We start from the raw sequence: 20,927 nt of genomic DNA, 5'->3' as shown, positions 1-20,927 counted from the left end.
TGGTTTCTCTTAGACTAGATTCTTCTCATGAGCTTCCAGCCCTTTGAAAGCTAGTGGCAGCCCCAGGTCTGTGGAGTAGCCTTCGCTTTGTCTACAGCGCCCCCTTCATTGTTCTATGGCCAAATGCTCCTCACAAACCTAATGTCGGTTCGGTTCGGTTCCTTCAGCCCACTGGGACTCTACTTCCGTGGTGGCACCTCCCACACCAGGCTGCTGATGGGCTGTGTTTCTCGGTGTGCTCATTGTCTGCCTTCCTCGGAGAAGGTGATGGCACCACGGCAGTGACAGCCTCTCCCTTCACGGTCGCTGCTGCTCCCCTGGCACCTGGGGTAGAGGCTGGGCTTCTGAACGAGTGGCCACCTGTCAGTCATGCCATTTTCTGTGTGTTCAGGAAACCAAAGGAGGAACCGTGAAAGCTGCTTCAGGATTCAATGCAACTGAAGACGCCCAGGTCCTGAGGAAGGCCATGAAAGGTCTTGGTAAGTGTGTTTCCTTGGTAAGTGGGTGTCCTGAGTGTGGTGTGTCACAGTCGTGAGGAGAGCACTGTGGGTATCGGATTCACGGATAGGTCATCTTTTAGATAAACATAATGGGACATAGCTGAAAACGCTCAGTTGGTAGAGTGCTTGTCCACCATGCACAAGGCCCTTGGGTTCACTCCCCACGAATTACAAAACAATAGCAAACAACAAACTGATGGTAACAGATTGTGTGCTCAAGGACAATTTGGATGGGAGAATGTATTAATAGTGAGTTTTCTGTTACTATAGCAAAACACCCAGGATAATCATCTTAAAAAGGAGAAAGGTACATTTTGGATCACAGCTTTGGAGATATCAAGTCCACGATTGGCTGTTAACTACAGGTCCCAAAAGATAGTATATCAACAAGAAAGTTAATCCGTGTTATAGCTGGAGAATGGGGGAGAGAAGAGAAGAGGGGGGCAGGAGTAAATGATTCATGAGTACCTCTCCAAAGACCAACTTCCTCCCATCAAGTCCTACCTCTTCAACGTTCTGTCACCTCCCTGTTAGTGCCTCCGCTGGGGCTGCTCCCATGACTGTGCAGCTGAGTCAGCCATGCAGATGGGGGTTGTATGTGAGCAGGCAGGGGATGTCTCCCAGAGCATGCCCTAAAGTTGTCTTCCCAAGGGCAGGCAGGTCCAGTTGTGCCAGCCGCCCTGGACATATTTCTGCAACAAGGCTCTGCCTGTTGGACATGTGGAGAGAGAAGTGTCCCTAATTCCTGGTTATCCTTGAGAACCTCTGAGACTTGGTAAAGACACTTGGCAATGAGACCCTGTTTCTCAGTCTTTCGATCTCAGAGTCATTTTCCTTTTACTGTCTGCTGCTAACAGCAGTGGCCAGGGTGGCAGGTGTTTGCTAATCTCCACTGTATTCGCCCGAAGGCAGAGGCTTCACCAGGACCTGTTTCTGAGAAGCAGGGTGTGGGAGGTGAAAGGCTCTAGGAAGGTGAGCTGGCTTCCCTAGGCTGTCAGAACCTGTGAGAGTGAGGATTCTGGGAAACAGCAGATTGGCACCCTCCAGCAATCAGACGCCACCACTGACGCATCTAAGCACTGTGACCCCGCCACCCAGCTCTGAATGAATGTCGGCCCAAACTTAGGCACCTTCTCATTTTCCTTTTTGTTGTAAATAAGTAGATAATATGTAGACCCCACCGTCTGCATTGGTTTCTTTCTTTCTGGTCCAATTTGAATTCTGTGTATTGCAAGACCAGTACAGTGCAGAGGGTGGAGCAAAGTGTTCAGAATTCCCAAGAATGGAGATTTTTGGCACAACCGGGCCTGGTGTGGGCTGCTGAGGTGAGCTATTGGAGGAGACAAGGACTGTAAAACCTAAGTCCTGTCGGTCAGCAGTCTGTGAGCTCTGATTGGTGCCTGTACAGCTAAGCATTCATAGGAAGGCTGGAGAGATGGCGCAGCAGTTATGAGCATGTACCCAGCAGTCAAGAGCATTACTGTTCTTTCAGAGGATCCAAGTTCCGTTCCCTCATCAGGCAGTTCCCAACCGCCTGCAACTCCAGCTCTAGGGCATACATCGTGCCTCAGCAGATATCTTCTCTCTCTCTCTCTCTCTCTCTCTCTCTCTCTCTCACACACACACACACACACACACACAATTTAAAATAAAATAAAATTTAAAAACATCAGATGGGCATGGGTAAGAACTCTTTGTGGGCCTAGGACTGTGGCTCAGTTGAAAGAGTGCCCCTAACCAGTGCCCTAACCAGTACCCTAGCCTGCACAAAGCCCTGGGTTTGACCCCCAGCAAAGATGGAGGATCTGGAGTTCATAGATAAAATCAGGCTTAGATGCATGAATCTACTTTAAAAACAAATAAAATAATAATAATAATAATAATAATAATAATAAACCCCAAACCTGTGGTTCACTGAGGAGATCACCTTTGGTATAGGATCATCAGGCAAATGTTGGAGGTATAGAATTTGAGATGCCCTTGGGAGGTGGGCGGAGCTTTAATAAACAATGAAGAGAGGATATGTTTCTAAGGCTGGAGTTGAGCTGAAGCTCAGAGGAGCTACAGTGAATTTGGGAAAACTTGGAAAGCAGGAACAACAGGCCAGAGGGGAGGGAGCTTCCTGAGATGGTAAGTCCTAAAGGGAGGTCCTAGGGTGGCTCCTGAGAAAGCCACTGATTGGATTACAGCCACAGAGGGGTGGACATGGGCCAGGAAAACACAGGTATCAGAATTAGGATGCTAAGTGAGAGGCTCAGGTGACATGCAAACGGTTATACGTGGTAACGAAGGGCTCAGGAGAGAGGTCAGCAGTGCAGGTGGGAAAAGCAGATTCTGCACACCTGCAATCCCCACACTGGGGAGGTGGGGGCAGGGGTATTGAGAGTTCAGGATCAGCCTGGGCTCCATAGGAACACCACAAACCAACAAAAAGAGCTAAGCTTCAAGTCTGGCTGCCCATGCGCTTCGTCCAAGGGTAATACCTCAGAGAACAGGAGAAAGCAGAGTGCCCGGATAGCCACCTCCAGCAAACCCAGCTGACCACACGGTGAACCCAGCTGACCACATGGAGCCATTTTGAGCTTCTAAGCAGGCAAGGGATGAGATGAAAGTTTTTCTTATAGGAAAGATAAACCAAGCTACAAAAGAAGAAGTTAATAAGAAGGTTTTTACAGATCTGTGAAACATAAAACCCTGAATTCCTGTGTTCATGCATGGGTTAAAAGCAGGGTGTGGCCATAGGTCCACATTTTGCATGGTTTGGAAGGAAATTTTAATCTGAAGGAAGGTGGGGCATTTAGAAACAAAATAAAACAAGCAAACAAACAACAACAACAAACCCTCAAAGCTAAGGAGGGGGTTCAAAACAGGAAGGGCTCCTCCTTCCAGTGCAGAGCTCTGAAGGTTGGATTTGAGAGTTCTGTAGATCTGCCTGTCCCTGACAGATCTCTAAGCTTGTGAAAAATGACAGTGGAGAAAACATTTAGAACTTTCTCTCTATGACATTTTAGTAGAACAGTTTCTATCCTTCCCTCCCCATGAGCCCCAGCTGCTTCTTCCAGCAAATAAACAGAAAGTTCCTCAAACCGTAATATCCAGCTGTGAGAAAGGTGAACTCCTGCCCTACTGCCCCAGGCTTAGAGGGGAATGACATTCTTGCTTCCAGGTTCTCTCTTCTCATCAAGCATTCTGTCTTCCTGAGGTAACTCTGGTGGTCACAGGGGAGCCGATTTCCTCACACAAGCATATCCTGACCCTTGCTGTTTCCATCTCTTCTCCAGGTACGGACGAAGATGCCATCATCGGAGTCTTAGCCTACCGAAACACTGCCCAACGCCAGGAAATCAGGACTGCCTACAAGAGCACCATCGGCAGGGTAGGCCCAGGCACATGATCAGGCATCTGGGAAGCAGAGGGACACACCCATACACACACACACACACACACACACACACACACACACTCCATTCCCCTCCTGAAGTTAGACTCTGAAGTGACCGGATGCCTTAAGACTACCCGTGAAGTCGGTGGTTGTCAGAGCTTAGGAAGACGGTAGGGGAAGAGGGAAGAGAGAAGAGGCACGGCTCCAGGGGGCGGCTGGGGGACAGCATGGATCCTAAGGCTCTGTAGCATGGTAGGGTGACTATGGGTGACAGCTAATCAAATACTTCAACACAGAGAGCAGAGAGGATTTTATCGTTCCTCACACAAATGACAATCATCTGAGGCCGGCAGTTATGCCGGTCCCGGTACTTGATAACCACACGTTGTGTACAAGCACTAAAATGTCCCACTGCCCCATTAGTTTTACAACTGGCCAACCATTAGAAATAGTGATATAAGATGACAGCTCAGTGGGTGAAGGCACGTGCCCTGAGCATGAGGAGCTGAGTTCAATACCAGAGACCTGCCTGGTGGAAGGACAGAACCAACTTCACAGAACTGTCCACTGGCCTCCACATGTGAGGTCACAGACACACACACACACACACACACACACACATGCACGCACACACACACACACACACATGCACGCACACACATACACACACACACACACACATGCGCGCGAGTTAATTTTAAAATGCCTTGGCTACCTCACAGGCTGGGCACTCCTAAACCTGCCCTGCTACCCCAGGCCCAGTCAGGGAAGTGGCCAGGGGCCGCTCACCCAAAGCCTCACACAGCTGGTTGGCTTTATCTCCGGCTGCTCCTGCATCCTATTCTTCTTCCCCGAGTCCAGGCGATTCTGTCGTTCCTCTCAGTGCCCTGTCCCATGCCCAGCTATTGTCCGTTGGCATCTTTATTGATAGATCAAAAAACAACTGGAGACAAGGACCTTCAGCATCTGGACAAGCAGATTAACAGCATTAACACTAATCTCCAACACATGATGGCAGCTTATACATTCATCTGTTCACCCCACATGCTCTAGATTTTGTCTGAATCCCCCACCCCTCCTTCACCAGAATTATTCCACAGCCTTTCCACATATCACCATTAAAGCACCCCAACCCTCCTGCTTCTTCATTGAGAACCTGATTCTGCACACCGGCGGGCACCCAGTGATGTCATGCCCAGTGCATGTGTCTTGGGAGATGTTACAGCAGGAAATAGTGAAGCCACCTCTCACAGATGGCTCCAGACTGCTGGTCAAGGGGGATGGGGGGGTGGGAAGGGTCATGGGGGTGGAGCTGACTCTCCAGAGCATCCACAGGTGAACTCTGGCCACTTCTGTAGGGAATGGGTCCGACTGTCACCGACTGTCTCCAGAGCACCATAAACTGTTCTCATCCTCAGGGAAACTGAAAGAGAGCAGTAGCAGATGTGGACAGTCAAGAGAGGAGTGAGCTATGCACGGAAGTGTTATATTTACATTACATCCCAACTGTAATAATACACACTTGAGTTTACCTTCAGAATGGAGCTAACCTATGGTACTCTAAGACAACCAATATTAATAGACTTCTAATTCATTCATCCACTCATTCATTCATTCAATCCACATTTGTGGATTTAACATAAAGATGTGCATGATAGAAAACTATATACATAATCCCAGCACTGGGGAGGAAACAGGAAAATATCTAGGGCTTGTGGCCCAACCAGTTTAGTTACCTAAACAGTGAACTCTAGGTTCAGTGGGAGAACTGGCAGCCCTCAGTTGTAGAGAGCAATTGAGGAAGACACCAGACATTGACAAATGGCCGTTATACACACTCAAGCTTATGTGTGCGTGCACACAATCACATGTACATGTATCTACACACAGGTACAGACCCCCAAACATTTATACATCTGTGTATGTATATATGCAGATATACATACAATATGGGGCTTAATGTGTAAAAGTGCTTGTTGCCAAGCTGAACAACCTGATTTCGGTCCCACATTATAGAGCCTTCTCTCTTAGGCTGTGCTTGGACCTCCACTTGTACACTGCAGCACACCTCCACACACAAAGAAATGGGTGTAGATGCCAATTTTAAAAAGAGAAAAATAGCTATGTATTCAAAAATAAAATTTAATGAGAACAACAATACACACACATGCACACACACACAGGCACACACATAAATGTGCACACACATGCACACTCACACAGGCACACACACAAATATACACATACACATGCACACTCACACAGGTACACACACAAATGTGCACACACATTTGTGCATGCTCGGACACACACACACACAACCAAAACTTAATGAGAGAGCTGGCTCTGTTTTACAAGTCTCATTAAAGTTTGGCATAGTGGGAAATGGCTACCCTCCCTTATTTGCTGTGTGGTTTTGGTTGACGTTAATAAGTAAAATCTGGTCTTAGTTGGAAAATTGGGAAGTACTTAACAGGCTTCCCTGGGACTGTAGATATGAAGATGTGTCAGCTGACTTAGGAAATTGCCACATCGTGCTTCCAAGAGGGTGACAGCACAGGACATCCTTGCCCCACACTTGGATATTGCATGAGTGACAATAGCAGCTAAAAGCAGTCACATTCTTTTTTTGTTTTGTTTTGTTTTGTTTTGTTTTTTTGAGACAGGGTTTCTCTGTGTAGCCCTGGCTGTCCTGGAACTCACTCTGTAGACCAGGCTGGCCTCGAACTCAGAAATCCGCCTGCCTCTGCCTCCCAAGTGCTGGGATTACAGGCCTGCGCCACCACCGCCTGGCTAGTCACGTTCTTCTTGACCATTGCAGGACCTGATTGAGGACTTGAAGTCGGAGCTGAGCAGCAACTTTGAGCAGGTGATCCTAGGCATGATGACGCCCACGGTGCTGTATGATGTGCAGGAGCTGCGGAGGGCCATGAAGGTCGGTGGTCCCCTTGAACTTTTGGTGTTCCCTGTGCACACGGTAATGAGCTATCCTTCAGAAACATGACCCGTAGAGCTAGCCCACGTGGCTCAGTGGTTAAGAGTGCTGGCAGCTCCTTCAGAGGGCTGTTGTTTACATCCCAACACGTGCTGGACAGCTCCCCACTACCAGTGACTTCAGCTTTAGGGGCCGTGACACCCTCTTCTGGCCTCCTTGGGTACTGCACTTACAGGCGCAGACCAACACACATAATCTAAAATCTTAAAGCTAAGAGTGGCCTGTGGCTAAACCCTTCTGCGATGGGGAAGAGAGACAGGATAAACAGGTTTTCCCCTCTGGACGACTTGAAATACACATGGCTGTTGTAATTAAGAAATCCCCAAAGTTTGCTGAGCCATTTGCCCGTTCCTGGGGCTGATGGAAGAAACGGGCCATGGTGCTGTTAGGGCCCAGGTGTCAGGCGGGCAGGCACTTTCTCTAGAGCAAAGGTCCTTGGCAACAAGTGACTCAGAGATGCCAGTCTAGCCACCCTCCTTTGCTTATCAATACTACTGTGCAGTGTAAAAGGTTCTGGGTTAGGCTCCAGAGAAACAGGGAGATGACATCTTTACCAGAACATTCTGACCTTCAGAGAAAGAGAGCAGAGGTCAAAGAAAGAGCAGAACCCCAGAGGGCATAAACAGCCCCTAACCTGTTATGACAAACAACAGATGGCTACTGGGCTCTACAAGTGTGCATTGTTGTTAATAATAATATGGTAACACACTGGGCTTGGGCGGAACAGGTCAAAGTTAACAGGCCCTGCTTCTAGACCCCAGTGGGCTATATGATACTCATTGCTTCTGACTGAGGGGCTCTGTCTTAGGGTTTAACTGCTGTGAACAGGCACCATGACCAATGCAAGTTTTATAAAAGACAACATTTAATTGGGGCTGGCTTACAGGTTCAGAGGTTCAGTTCATTGTCATCAAGGCAGAAGCACGACATCATCCAGGCAGGCGTGGTGCAGGAGGAGCTGAGAGTTCTACATCTTTATCCAAAGGAAGCCAGGAACAGACTGGGCATGATCAAGCATCTAGGAGGAAGATCTCCAAGCCAATCCCCACAGTGACACAGTTCCTCCAACAAAGCCACACCTTCTAATAGTGCCACTCCCCGGGACAAGCATATACAAGCTATCACAGACCCTGATTTTAATTAGTAAATGTTATTGTATATTATTTGTTTACTGTGCATAAAAATTACATATTAACTTAATCTACTGGATCATATCATCTCACCTCTGCCCTCATTTAGGGAGCTGGCACGGATGAGGGCTGTCTGATTGAGATCCTGGCCTCTCGTAACCCTGAGGAGATCCGTCGCATCAACCACACATACCAGCAGCGTAAGTAGCCTCCTCCAGGCTCTGACACAGGTTGCCCAGGACTTGAAAGTTAGTCTATTACTTCTCAGCTGTTAGATTATGATGGCTTTTCTCCCATTTATTTTATTTATTTACCATGAGTTTTCTGCCATATTTGTGGCCTATCTGGGTGCTAGGGATGGAGCCCCGGGTCTCTCACAAGTTAGACCAGAACTCTAGGCTCTAGCACAGAGCTATGCTCCATGACTACTGGTCCCTGTGCTTTCAAAGTCAGTATATATTGCTTCTGAGGAGAAAACTGTCACACAGTAGGGTCTCTTGCTCAGTGTTCAGAGCCTCAACCTACACCTTGGGAGTCTGGAGTTAGAGCCCTGACCCTGACCTCAGCCTGACCCAGGATTTGGAGTTAGCCCTCTAACCCAGAAGGTTTTGGATTTAGCTTCCAACCCTGACCTTAGCTCCAGGAAGGTCTCTCAACCTCCAGAGCTAGTGGAATAATGGTCTGAGGGAGGCAAGAAGGCAGTCTGATTGACTCTGACCTCGAATAGTTTATTTTTGGCATATTTAAGCACACCACAATTTAGTGAAAATTTTCCTGATGATAATTACTCAATCCTGTGCGTACAAAAAAACTTAAGATGACTGTTTTGAAACTCTGTAAAGTACATGTGACATCTTCCATAAAGATAAATTCTATAGATTGATTACATGTGATACCTGCCATAAAGATAAATTCTATAGATTGACAAGTTCAATATAGAAGAGTCTGGGGAGGATCCCTGTGGTCTCAGCCACACAAAGAGCACAAAGGTCACCAGGATGTCAACCAGATCTGTTCCCAGCCTTCTGGGAGGATAACAGGCCATACCTCCCTTCCTTTGAAGGAACAGGCCTGGTGTTAACACGCCTGAATCTCCTTGTGCTCATGTGAGCACAAGGACCCTCCTTGTTTCCCTCACAGCCACACCCAGGATTTGGAGTTGGCCCCCCTAACCCTGACATGTATTCTGGGGGGCTGTAGAGGGTGTGACTCTTCAGAGAGATCTGTTAGAACTTTTCTGGGGACTTCTGTCTAGTGATACTGGTCACCTTGCCTGCTTCCATTCAGACACAGCATTTGCATAGCAAAGTCCCAGACAGAAGGAGACCAAGGAGGACTCTGGCCCCCATCTTCCTTCTTCTTAAGAGACAGTTATGGTTTCTTCCCACTATGACAATTAAGCATCTGGGTCTTTTTTTAAACAAACAAACAAACAAAACAACAACAAAATACCAAAGTCTAGTTGTTTTGTTGTTTGTTCTGTTGTTGTAAGCCAATGGGCTTTGTTAGAGTTGCTTATAGGAGCATAGGTGAAAGGTCGCTGACAGGAGAGCCTGGGCACCTTACCTACCAGTGGCTACACCACTTCCTCCAACAACCATTAACTACCTGTAGATCCTCAGGGAGGGCTGGGGCCTGGCAGAGTCAAGAGTTTAAAAACCTCACTTGGGAGCACCTTGGTCCGTGCGGCTCCAGCGAGCAGGCTGGCTGGTGGAGGGGCATGGGGGGGGGGGCGAGCAGGCCATAGGGCAGCAGCGCCGGGCAGGTCTCCGTTCTGATGCACCGGTTTCCAATTTCTTGGTAGAATACGGAAGGAGCCTTGAAGAGGACATCTGCTCTGACACATCCTTCATGTTCCAGCGAGTACTGGTGTCCCTCACAGCGGTGCGTGGCTTCCTCGGTCTGCCTTCTGATAGGGCACGCTGCGTTGATTGAATTGCTCACCCTCTGGCCTTCATCTGCTCAGTCTCTGAAACACGGGTATCCCCCAAGGCTGATATCACTCTTGGACCGCTCTGTTCCTCCATCGTATTTCTCCTCCAGAGACCCTGGCCAGTCATGCATTCCCAATCATTTCTTCTACTGTAATTCACTATTCACATGGCCCAAGTTCATGTCAGCTATTGGATTACAAGGATATTGAGAGATACTTCCTGTGTTTTAGATGTTCATGCTGTGGCAGGGCTGGAGAGGTTAAGATTACCTCTTGCTCTTGCAGGGGATCTGAGTTAAACGCTGAGCATCTGAATTGGATGGCTCACAACCACACATCACTCCAGATCCTGGAGATCTGATGCCCTCTTCTGCCTCTGGAGGCACCTTTGCACATAAGGCATGCGCATGCACACGCGCGCGCGCGCACGCACACACACACACACACACACACACACACACACACACACACACACACTTTTCCATCCTTTTTTAAAAGAACAGCCTACCAAACCAGAGGCAGTGCCTATCTGTCCCTCCTTAGTGTTCCTCAGGGGTTCCCATGGCCCTCCATGCTGGAGCTGACGTATTTGGGCTTGGCATTGCATCAGCTTCCCCAGTTCTACCCTGAGGTCTCACATTCTCTTGATCGTGAAGATTAGTCAGTTAAGAAGGCCTCTGAGTCAGTGCAGTGGTGGGAGTGCGGGGTGGGGGTGGGGCAGTGCAGTGGTGGGAGCACGGGGTGGGGGTGGGGGTAGAAAGATGTATTGCCCTTCTACTAGGAAGGCACCTTTGCAGCATCAGGAGTCACAGCGGGGCCATGCTCTGCTGGGATCGTCTCCAGAGCATAGGTCCAAGCCCTGTGACGGAAGACAATAGTCCTAACTTCCTAACCTGAAGACCCAGCTTTTACTCCATCTTGTCTCAGTGCCTTGGGTTTCCAGGCCTTCTGTCTTAAGAGTCCCTGCCATCTCCATGGGTACTTGCTGCCATGGTTACTTGTTTACTTCTCCTCTGTTTCACCCGCAGGGTGGCAGGGATGAGGGAAATTACCTGGATGATGCGCTTGTGAAGCAGGACGCCCAGGTTAGTGGACCGCAACTTCCTTCTTGCAGTTTCTTCTCTAAGACAGGCCTCACTTGGTTGGTGGACAGCCTCTTCTACTTCAGGGTGTATTAGTCCAGCTGACGTGCATTATGAAAAAAACCCTCATAGACAGTCTTTGATTAACAGGCCTTTCAGGGGTGCCTGAGATCCAGGTAGCTCAGGGCACTGTTTCTACACTCCTGGGTTCCAGGTTCTCTCTCTCTCTCTCTCTCTCTCTCTGTGTGTGTGTGTGTGTGTGTGTGTGTGTGTGTGTATTTATCTTTCCAACTAACAAAATAAAACCAAGCAAGCTTGACTCTTAGATGTCTTAGAACTCTTTGCCAGGAGCTAACACATTCCTTTTTGGTGTTTAAGCTCACGTTTTGTTTGTCATCAGGAGCTGTATGAGGCTGGAGAGAAGAAATGGGGCACAGACGAGGTGAAATTCCTCAGCATTCTCTGTTCCCGGAATCGGAACCATCTGTTGCACGGTGGGTACCTACCTCGCTGCCTCGCTCTGATCTACTAGAATGGAGGAACTTAACACTAGAATGTAGAAAATATTTTCAAGGTTAATTTATTTTATGTGTATGAACGTTTTGATCAAATGTACGGCTGTGAGCCAAGAGTGTATCTGGTGTCCTTGGTGATCAAAAGAGGGTACAAGAGACCCTGGAACTGGAGTTACAGACAATTATGAGCTACCAAGCTGGTGCTGGGAAGGAACCCAAACTCAGGTCCTTTGTAAGAGCAGCAAGTGCTCTTAGCCACTGAGCCATCTCTCCAAACCCTGGTGGCCTTTTAAGAAAGAATATCTTTTATTTATTGTTTGATTATTCCAAATATGTATATAATGTATCTTGATGTGTGTTAATTGATGACCTTTCCCCCACAATGATACAGAAAGGAAACTGAACTGTTGGATGTTACCCTGCAAAGGTAGGAGGTAATTATATGAATGAAGGCCAATTTTGAATTTTAATTTGAGTAACTGACAGGTGTGCAATGTTTGTAACAGTTCAGCATTCCTTATTCCAGGAAAGCAACCTGCATAGTCAGTTCTTGTTCTAGCACAGCCCCAAGACAGCCTTCTCCACCACTTACATAAGAAATTAACCCCCACAACCTGAGGATCCAGCTAAGGAAATGCTGGTTCATAGTTATTTCTATTTAACACCACTGATAGACTTCTTCAAGGGTTATGTTGAGTAAGATGAGTTGTGGGTAATTTCACTTTTTTATTTCCTTTGTGTGATGCTCCTAATTTGCTTCTGGTAATTTCTAAACTTTGCAATGTGCTTTTTAACTTCTTGGTGGGGGGAGAACACTAAGCTATTGTAGAATAATTGTTGTCGGACTCAGCCTTCTTATAAGCAGCAGTGAGGACTCAGCGGGGCAGTTTGTCTTGGAGATGAGCTTTTTAGACCTTCATGGGCACCATCATTTTGTAAACCACCATCCCCCTGCCATAGGCAGAATTACAAAGCTTGTGGGAAATTGAAGGAGAACGGGTTTACTAAATTGAAAACACAATGTAACTGCAAAGTTTAACACATTTACAAGTTGTAATTATTCTAGTATTCCACAGTGGCAAAAAGAAAATAATAATAAGCAATTATTCCTGTTCATAAATCATAAGCAACCATGAGACTTTTATTGGTTCCCCTTGCCTGGTTACAATGTGAGCGCCACCTTGTGGCAATTTTTCAGAACTGCATGTCCTAAGAAGCATTTACTAAGAGTTTAATTCCAAGCATGTCTGTAGATGGGCAGTAAAAATTACCTGATCACAAATTATCATGAGACAACTTTCTTTTAGGTTTTTGAAACATTGTTTATCTGTATATCCCTGGAACTGGGATATCTGTTTATCTGTTGAACAGGCTAGCCTTGAACTCACAGAAATCCCCCTGCCCCTGCCTCCAGAATGCTGGAATTAAAAGCAGGCACCACCAACATCTGGCACAAGAGACAATACTTTAAGCACTGTTTAGGTAGTGAAACTGAATAATCTTGTTACCAACCAACAGTCGTGGCCCATCCTAAGGGTTTGTGGGTAATTTTCTGTCTTGAAGCTTTTGTTCCTGTGTACAGTGGGGGTTGAATTAGCTTCTTTGATTCTGGGCAAATATAACTGACAAAAAGGAAAATACTGGTGGCTCCCAAGAGATCTGAACCCCTTCATGAGGACAGAAATCAAGATGCTGCTAGGCAGGAACAATGGGAACAGGATGACCCTGGGCTTGCTGGCCGGCCTTGTGTAGTCCAGGCTGACCTCAGACTTAGCGTGTAACTGAAGAGCTGCTGACCCTGCCTCCACCTGCCAAGGACTGGGATTGTGGTGTGAGCCACCAGACCCCGTCTGCTTAAACAAGAAGAGAGCAAAGGTCCCAAAGACTCGCTCTGCTTGACAAGGGGGTTGGGGACCAAGGCCCTAGAAGGGGAAGAGGGTGCCTGATGTTCTCCAGGGATCTCTGCGCTGTTCCTCCTGGATGGGCCCAGTGCAGCAGGCTGCATCCTGCCTGGGTACTCACCCACAGGACTAACTGGTTTCCTCTTGAAATGTTAAAAAAAAATGTAGTGTAAGCTCCATAAATTTTAGTTTTTAAAATTTTTTATATTTATTTATTTATTTAGAGAAAAGAAGAGGGGTATATGTGAGAGAATATATGTGTGTTTGTGTGTGCATGCATGTGCACACGTGTGTACATGTGTATTATGCAAATGCCACTGATCACGTGTAGAGAGCAGAGGACAATTACAGTTTCAGAGGACAAGAGCAGTTACAGAAATGCCCAAGTCATTTCTCTTCTCCCACCGTGTGGGTTCCAGAGGTCAACTCAGGTCACCAGGCTTAGCTGCGAGTGCCATTAGCAGATGAACCACCACACCAGCCCAGTTCTCTAAATCACACCGTTTCCTTATTGGTCGTAGTGTTTGATGAATACAAAAGGATCTCACAGAAGGACATTGAACAGAGCATTAAGTCTGAGACTTCTGGAAGCTTCGAAGATGCCCTGCTGGCTATAGGTAAGCTGATGAGTGGCACAGCTAAGCCTGCCGATGTCATATCCAGATGCTGAAACAGAGATATAGAACTGTGTCTTCCTGAAATTAAAGTTGTTTCAATCACTGAGGGTACATTCTAGATTTTTTTAAAAAAATGGTAAGTCATCCAGGCTGGTCTGGAACTTCTGGATTAGTGGAATTCTTTCTCCACAGTCCCCAAGAACCTGAATTACAGCATGTGCCACCACACCCGGTCGGTATTCCAGAATATTTTGCCTGCATGTATGTCTGTGCACATGTTTGCAGTACCTGTTGAGGCCAGGAGAGGGTGCTGGATCCTCTGTAACAGGAATTACAGATGGTTGTGTGCTGCCACAGAGGTGCTGGGAACCAAACTCCTGTCCTTTGTAAGACCAGCTAGTGCTCTTAACCACTGAACCATGTCTATGGCCCCAGAGTCTCTTTTTCTAGATAGTCTCACTCAGTAGCCAAAGCTGGCCTTGAACTTGTGGCAATCCTCTTATCTTGGCTTTGTGAATGCTGGGATCATATGGGCTCATACTGAGCCGCCCCATATGGTTGTTGTACAACTTTGAACAAGAAATATTTGCAAAGCTGGCCAGGCACGCATATGTGATTCCAGCACTTGAGAGGTGGAGGCAGCCCTGAGGATCAGTAGTTCCAGATCACCCTCAGCTACATAGAGAGTTCAAGGGCAGCCTGGGCTGTGTGAGAGCCTGGCTGCTATTGTGCCATGTCTTCTGTCTTTGGCACTTTCCATCCCATTGTAGGAGAAAGATAATGCCACGCTAGCTTATCAGGCAAGTCAGTGCATGGTGGTTGAAAAAACTGTTTCATTTAGATTTTTTAAAAATGTTATGTGTATGGGTGTTTTGCCTGTATGTATGTCTGTGTGCCATGTGTGTACCTTGTGACCTAAGATGTCAGAAGAGTGTATCAGCGTTGGAACTGGAGTTACAGGCAGTTGTGAGCAGTCGTGTGAGTGCTGGGGACTAAATCCCCTCCCCGCCCCCAGTCCTCTACAAAAACAGCAAAGCCTCTTAACTGCGTAGCCATCTCTCCATCCCCCAATACCTGTTTCATACGGCAGTTGTAGTCATCATTTTGGAACTATAGGCCACCCTTGCTTCGGTGGCCTTCATCAATGGCTTCGGTAGGAACTGCTAAGCTGAGGATCCTGTCCATCTGAGAGGGCCCGGGGTGTCAGGAAATGCTGCTTGGCTTAAAGAAGTCTGACAAGCAATCAGGAAATATTTCTTGGGAGTTTGTAGACACCGAGACTGTCACTTTTCTTTGTTTTCAGGGGTTTTTCTGTAATCTGTTCATTCTTATTTTTCTATTTTTAGAAATAGAGATGATTCACTAAGAGACAGGTGGCAACTCGTGAGGATGGGGTGGCCTTGTGGGCGGGGCCTCTGCTCACATCTTCCTGCTCATTCTCTCCACAGTGAAGTGCATGCGGAATAAACCTGCATATTTTGCGGAGAGGCTTTATAAATCCATGAAGGTAAGCGGCTGTGCTTGTATCCTTTGAGAGACCATGGCGTATTTTTTGTGTCACCCAAATTCCACCCTGGAATATTCAGGGTCGTATCCCTCACTGACCTTGTGATGTGTGGATTCCTGACACTGTTCTTTGGATTCATTTTAGCTCCTCAACAGGAACAAGGCCACAAACTGTAGGTTTATAAGTAGATAAACGGAGGCATGCTCCGTTTGTTTACACTGTTCATGGAGGGAGGAGTGCCCCAAGGGGGTGAATTCCACCTTTAGATCCAGCTTCCCAGATCCGTGTTAGACCCTGTGCAGGCAGTCCTGCCGGGGACCCCCTAAGTGGGGCAGGAAACCGGGACCCTGGGTGCTTGGGTTTTATTGTTGTTCTTGTTTTGTTGTTGTTATGAAACAAGTTCTCATGTAGCCCAGGCTGGCCTGGAATTCTGGATGGAACTGCGGTTGGTGTTGAACTTCTGATCATCCTGCCTCAGCCTTCCAAGTCCTGGGATCATAGGCCTGTGTCTTCACACTGGGTGTGTCATCACACTGGGTGTGTCATCACACTGATGGGGAGTGGGGGAGTCTTTCTCCCTAAAGAATATCTGTCTCAAGGAAAGAGCTAGCATGCAGAAAACACTAAGGATAGGATGGAATGGAAGACAGGAGCTGAGCAACCCAATATTCTAGCAACACAAAAGACAGTGGAGCTTTTCAGTATTCCTGAGGGGGGATTTGAAAAGAATATACAAGGAAACGGAAGAATACCGTGCATTCTGGCACACGCCTGGAATTCTAGCGCTTGGGAGGCCAAGAAAGGAGGATTGCTTTGTTTCAGGCCAGCCTGGGAGCGAGCGAGCGAGAGAGAGAGAGAGAGAGAGAGAGAGAGAGAGAGCAGAACCTTGGGGGAAGTTTTCCACATGGGTTGGAAAGAATTATAGACGAGAACAGCACAGAGCCTGACTTTGGGAAGGCAGAGCAATGTCTTCTGGCTGACACGCAGCATGTTGGAAAGGTGGGCTGTGTCCAGCCTTCCATCCCAAGGTAAGGCGTGAGGATGTTCCTCAGGCCTCCCGGGTCATACAGTGAAGGATGCTGTGCAGACTCACGACTGCCTTGGCTGCCTTGGGGACCACGAACAGTGCCACCTGATGCAGGATCGCTCCCTTCCTCAGGGCTTGGGCACGGATGACAGCACCCTCATCAGAGTGATGGTTTCGAGAGCAGAGATTGACATGCTGGACATCCGGGCGAACTTCAAGAGGCTCTATGGGAAGTCTCTGTACTCTTTCATCAAGGTAGGCACATCACCAGGGGCCGGCCTTAGGGTGCACGCCACTGGCCCCCTCCTCCTTGGTATCCGTCTCCCGATGAAGATGGCCCCTGCTTCAGGAATTCCTAGGCTCCCCTCCTTTCTCATGGGATATAAGAAGTACTTACCTGCTACGTACAGTAAAAATTCCACATTGGCCCCAAATAAGAATGGACGTTTTGGGGCAGTGCTTTAGTTCTGCTTTTACTTAAAGCATGCATGGTCTAACAAGCCCTGGCATCTTAAGTAACTGACCTGTTCAAGTGAACATGGACTATGAGGAGGAAGCGTCACCCCTGACCTCAGTCCCAGAGCTTGGTGAGAGCGAGTTCTAGGGTGGGGTTAAGGGATACGCAGTTAAGAGCACTGGCTGCTCTTCCAAGGGGCCATGTTTCCATTCCCAGCGCCCACATGACAGCTCACAACCACCCAAACTCCAGTTCCGGGAATCTGACTCCCTCTTCTGGCCTTTGTAGGTACCGCGTGCATGTAGTGCCCAGACACAAGTAGGCAAAATACCCAAACACAGGAAATACAAATAAAGGAAGAAAATGTTAACTGTGTTAACAACCTCACATAATTTACTCCAGGTTTTGATACTGGTATTAGGGTCCTTGGGGTACATAAGACCTGTGTCTGTAACTGGCATGCACCCCATTATCTGAGCTCTCATTTGCTTTTATTATTTCTGTTTCTTCCCTCCAAGATCTGCCACATGCCTTCCATACATGCACCCAGCAAGTGGGGGAAATGAACTGGACAAGTTTGTATGTTTTCATTTACTTTCTGTTGTTGTGGAAATGCCATGCCAAAAGCAACTTGTGGAAGAAATGGTTTATCTTGGCTTACAGTTTCAGAGGAGGGAGGGCATGGCGGACGGCAAAAGGAGCAGGAAGCTGGTTGGCCATTCTTTATCCGAACCTAGGGAAATGTGTGAGCAGCTAGTGGGGCAAGGCTATAAAAACTCTGAGCCGCTTCCTCCAGCAAGGCTGCACCTCCTGTAAGGTCAGCAACCTCTCTAAACAGCGCCCCACTGGGGACCGAGTGTTCAAGCACATGAACCTGTGGGAGACATTTCTCATTAAATAACCCACTGAGAAGTCTTACAGCCTACTCATTTTCACACAAGATGCAAGAAATGCTCCTTGTAAGGAACAGCCGGTCCTCATAGTCACTCTCCTGTTCTCCTGTTCTCACGTGAATACCCTCTCTTCACAGCACTGAGCTTGTGACCTGTGAGGCCCACAGGAGCTATTCCCCGAGGTGTCAACTTCCTCCTCCTCGGATCCTTGTGAACAGAATTCACAGTTACTAAATGTTAATGAATACTTTGGGGGGGGGGTATTTTGGATTTTTGGTTTTTTTCAAGACAGGGTTTCTCTGTGTAGCCTTGGCTGTCCAGGAACTTAATCTGTAGACCAGGCTGGCCTCGAACTCAGAAATCCACCTGCCTCTGCTTCCCAGAGTGCTAGGATTACAGGCGTGTGCCACCACTGCCCGGCTAATGAATACTTTTAAGAGCAGAACTTCTGCTTAGTATTGATGATGGCAGAAACAGATGAACCCAGGGTCCTCTGCGGGCCAGAAGGGTCTGATGGACACAGTAGAAAGCATCCTCCTCCCATCCCCACCCACTTAGCATCCGTCATTTGGTACCAGACAGCCAGGAGATCTAAGGTGGCGTGGGTGTGGTGAAAACTGACTCACCCCTCACAACCCCTCATTAACTGGGCCTTTGCTTCTCTAAGAAGCCTAGAGACTCTCATAAACATGAAGCTGAGACTAATTTTGGAGACGCTTGGGTTGCCCACACAACAAACATCTCATTAAGATTTGACCTGTGAATTAAATATCCTGAAAAGCAGGGAAGGCACTGACCATTTGAGAACTGCTGTTAAAAGAAGGAAGAATGGGGACATGGGGACACGAGGCTGGGGGTGGGGTGGGGCTCAGCGGGCAAACTTCTTGTCATGTAAGCATGAGGGCCCTGCACCCACATAAAAGGAGTGAGAGCAAGCATCTGTTCCCTGAGTGCAGGCAAAGCGGATCCCAGAGGATCCCCGGGGCTCACAGGTTAGCAGGTCTGGCCCGGGTGCTAAGCTCCAGTGAGTCTCAACAATGTGTAGAATGAGAACCACGGGAGAAGATACCCTGTGTCAACCACTGTCTCATGCGCACGCGCACGCGCGCGCCCACACACACAGACAGACAGACACACACACACACACATGCCCAGACATATGCATCAGCTCCTGCCTGCAGGATCCTGCCTTGAGTTCCTGCCCTGGCTTCACAAATAGACCCTCTCTTCCTCAAGCTGCTTTGGTCATGGTCTTTATCACAGCAGCAGAAACCTAACTGGGACTGCTCCAAAAGAAGAGGATGACAAAACAGTATGCAGTAAGCAACTTTAATCCATACTCACTGTTTCACAGGGCACTGACACAAACTAATAATATATTACTATTCATTGTGGCAGGCATTAAAAGTCAGAGGCACCATCTGTTTTGGTGCTCCTTAAGAAAACATAACCCAAACTCATTTATTGAGCTTAGAGTCTTGTTTAGTGTACACACAAGGCCCCCTTCAATCTCCAGTGCGAAAACATAAATGAATAAATAATAAGGAAAGCTACAATGCATTCATTAGGCTATAAAAATTTCCATATAGAAATTATAGAACCTCTCTGGAAGTCTATTTTGCAACTCATTTCAAAAGTATTAGAAAAATCCACAATTTTAATCTAATAATTTTCATTTTTTGAGAATGTATTCAAAGCAAAACTAATAAAAACGGTGGCAAGGAGCTTTATTAAGCAAAGTTTGAAATATTGGAGACCACCTAAACATCTGACAGTGGGTAAGAAAATGTTCTGTAATCAGGATATAGAGGTTGGGTGTACCGTTCACTAGTAGAGCACTTGCCTACACTTGCTTAGCATGAAGACCGCCATGATTTGGTCCCGGCACCACCAAAAATAAGAAGAGCAAAATAAGGACATAGATTAATTCCGCCCGTCCTAAACATCTCAACACTTAGGTATCTACATGCACAGAGAAAGGACTAGAAGGAGAAGAACATGTCAGAATGTTGAGAGCCATAACCCACAGGTCATGGAGTTGTGGGTGATTCCTATGCTCCTAAGTACTTCTTTAAAACACAGAACAAGTATTACTTTTAAATATGTGTGTGTGTTTATGTGTATGTACATATGTATATGTGCCTCATGTGTGCAGTGCCTGAGGTGACTAGAAGAGGGCATCAGATCCCCTGGAGCCATTATTATGGGCAACTGGGAACACCAAAGCCCAAATTCAGAGTCTATATGAGGAAAAGAAATACTCTTAGTGGCTAAGTCGTTTTTCCAGCCCAAAGTATTACTTTTGTAATAAAACATTTTTTTTTGAGGACCTGAGAAAATCCATCGAAGCTTGCAAAATAAACTTAGGTGATTTTGAACTGTGTAATCTGTCCAAGAACATCTTATCCTGCTGGTTACTGTGCTCTCCTTTTTCCCAGGGTGACACTTCCGGGGACTACAGGAAGGTTCTGCTCATTCTCTGTGGAGGAGATGATTAATACAAGGCGCAGGACAGAAGGCTTCTTAACACTGATTTTTTTTTTTAACTTCATTTTTCTGCACTGCTATTACCATTATCTCAAATGCTTATTTGCAATTAAAACACCTCCAGTTGCCTCCTAGGATCCAGACTGTGTTATTATCGTCTATAATTAGTCATTTTGATGCCTTAAACTTGTACTTTCAAAGCTTTTAAGACGTACATGGAAATTTAGAATTAAAATTAAAATGTGTCTTTATCAGATTATTTCCTCGTTTGTGTTTTGTAGAGAGTGAATGCACTGAGTCCTTTTAGATTTTCTTTTCAGTACAAATTTTACAGAGCAGAAGCCATTTTCTTCCCTGGGAAGCCAGTCATTTCTTCATGTGGCATTTCTTCATGTCAGCATCTCTTACTAAGATCAGCCATCTGGGTTCCTATTTTAAACAGACCCAAAGTTCTCATGAGCCCCCTTTCTTTGGCTTTGCCTGTCATGTTAGTTGACAGCT

The 20,927-nt window shown here is 47.0% G+C and overlaps 1 protein-coding gene across 2 annotated transcripts in view; it reads left to right on the top strand.

The window, feature by feature from the left end:
- Positions 1 to 20,685, top strand: part of Anxa4 (annexin A4) — a 53,762-nt gene extending 33,077 nt beyond the window's left edge. The window contains exons 3-13 of one of the 2 annotated variants that reach the window (XM_052174226.1): positions 392 to 479; positions 3,782 to 3,876; positions 6,704 to 6,817; positions 8,117 to 8,207; positions 9,812 to 9,891; positions 10,969 to 11,025; positions 11,423 to 11,516; positions 13,960 to 14,055; positions 15,504 to 15,562; positions 16,722 to 16,844; positions 20,378 to 20,685. In XM_052174226.1, coding sequence (XP_052030186.1) covers positions 392 to 479; positions 3,782 to 3,876; positions 6,704 to 6,817; positions 8,117 to 8,207; positions 9,812 to 9,891; positions 10,969 to 11,025; positions 11,423 to 11,516; positions 13,960 to 14,055; positions 15,504 to 15,562; positions 16,722 to 16,844; positions 20,378 to 20,437 — 957 coding nt within the window. In that variant the 3' untranslated portion in view covers positions 20,438 to 20,685. Of the gene's footprint in view, positions 1 to 391; positions 480 to 3,781; positions 3,877 to 6,703; positions 6,818 to 8,116; positions 8,208 to 9,811; positions 9,892 to 10,968; positions 11,026 to 11,422; positions 11,517 to 13,959; positions 14,056 to 15,503; positions 15,563 to 16,721; positions 17,070 to 20,377 lie in introns of those variants that run through there. The other variant, XM_052174225.1, reaches the window with a different exon arrangement.
- The last annotated feature ends 242 nt before the right edge of the window (positions 20,686 to 20,927 follow it).

Source organism: Apodemus sylvaticus, chromosome 2 (assembly GCF_947179515.1).
Source record: "Apodemus sylvaticus chromosome 2, mApoSyl1.1, whole genome shotgun sequence".
NCBI classification, from domain to species: domain Eukaryota; kingdom Metazoa; phylum Chordata; class Mammalia; order Rodentia; family Muridae; genus Apodemus; species Apodemus sylvaticus.
Note: the sequence above shows the minus strand (reverse complement) of the source record. Positions and strands in the feature narration are given on the sequence as shown.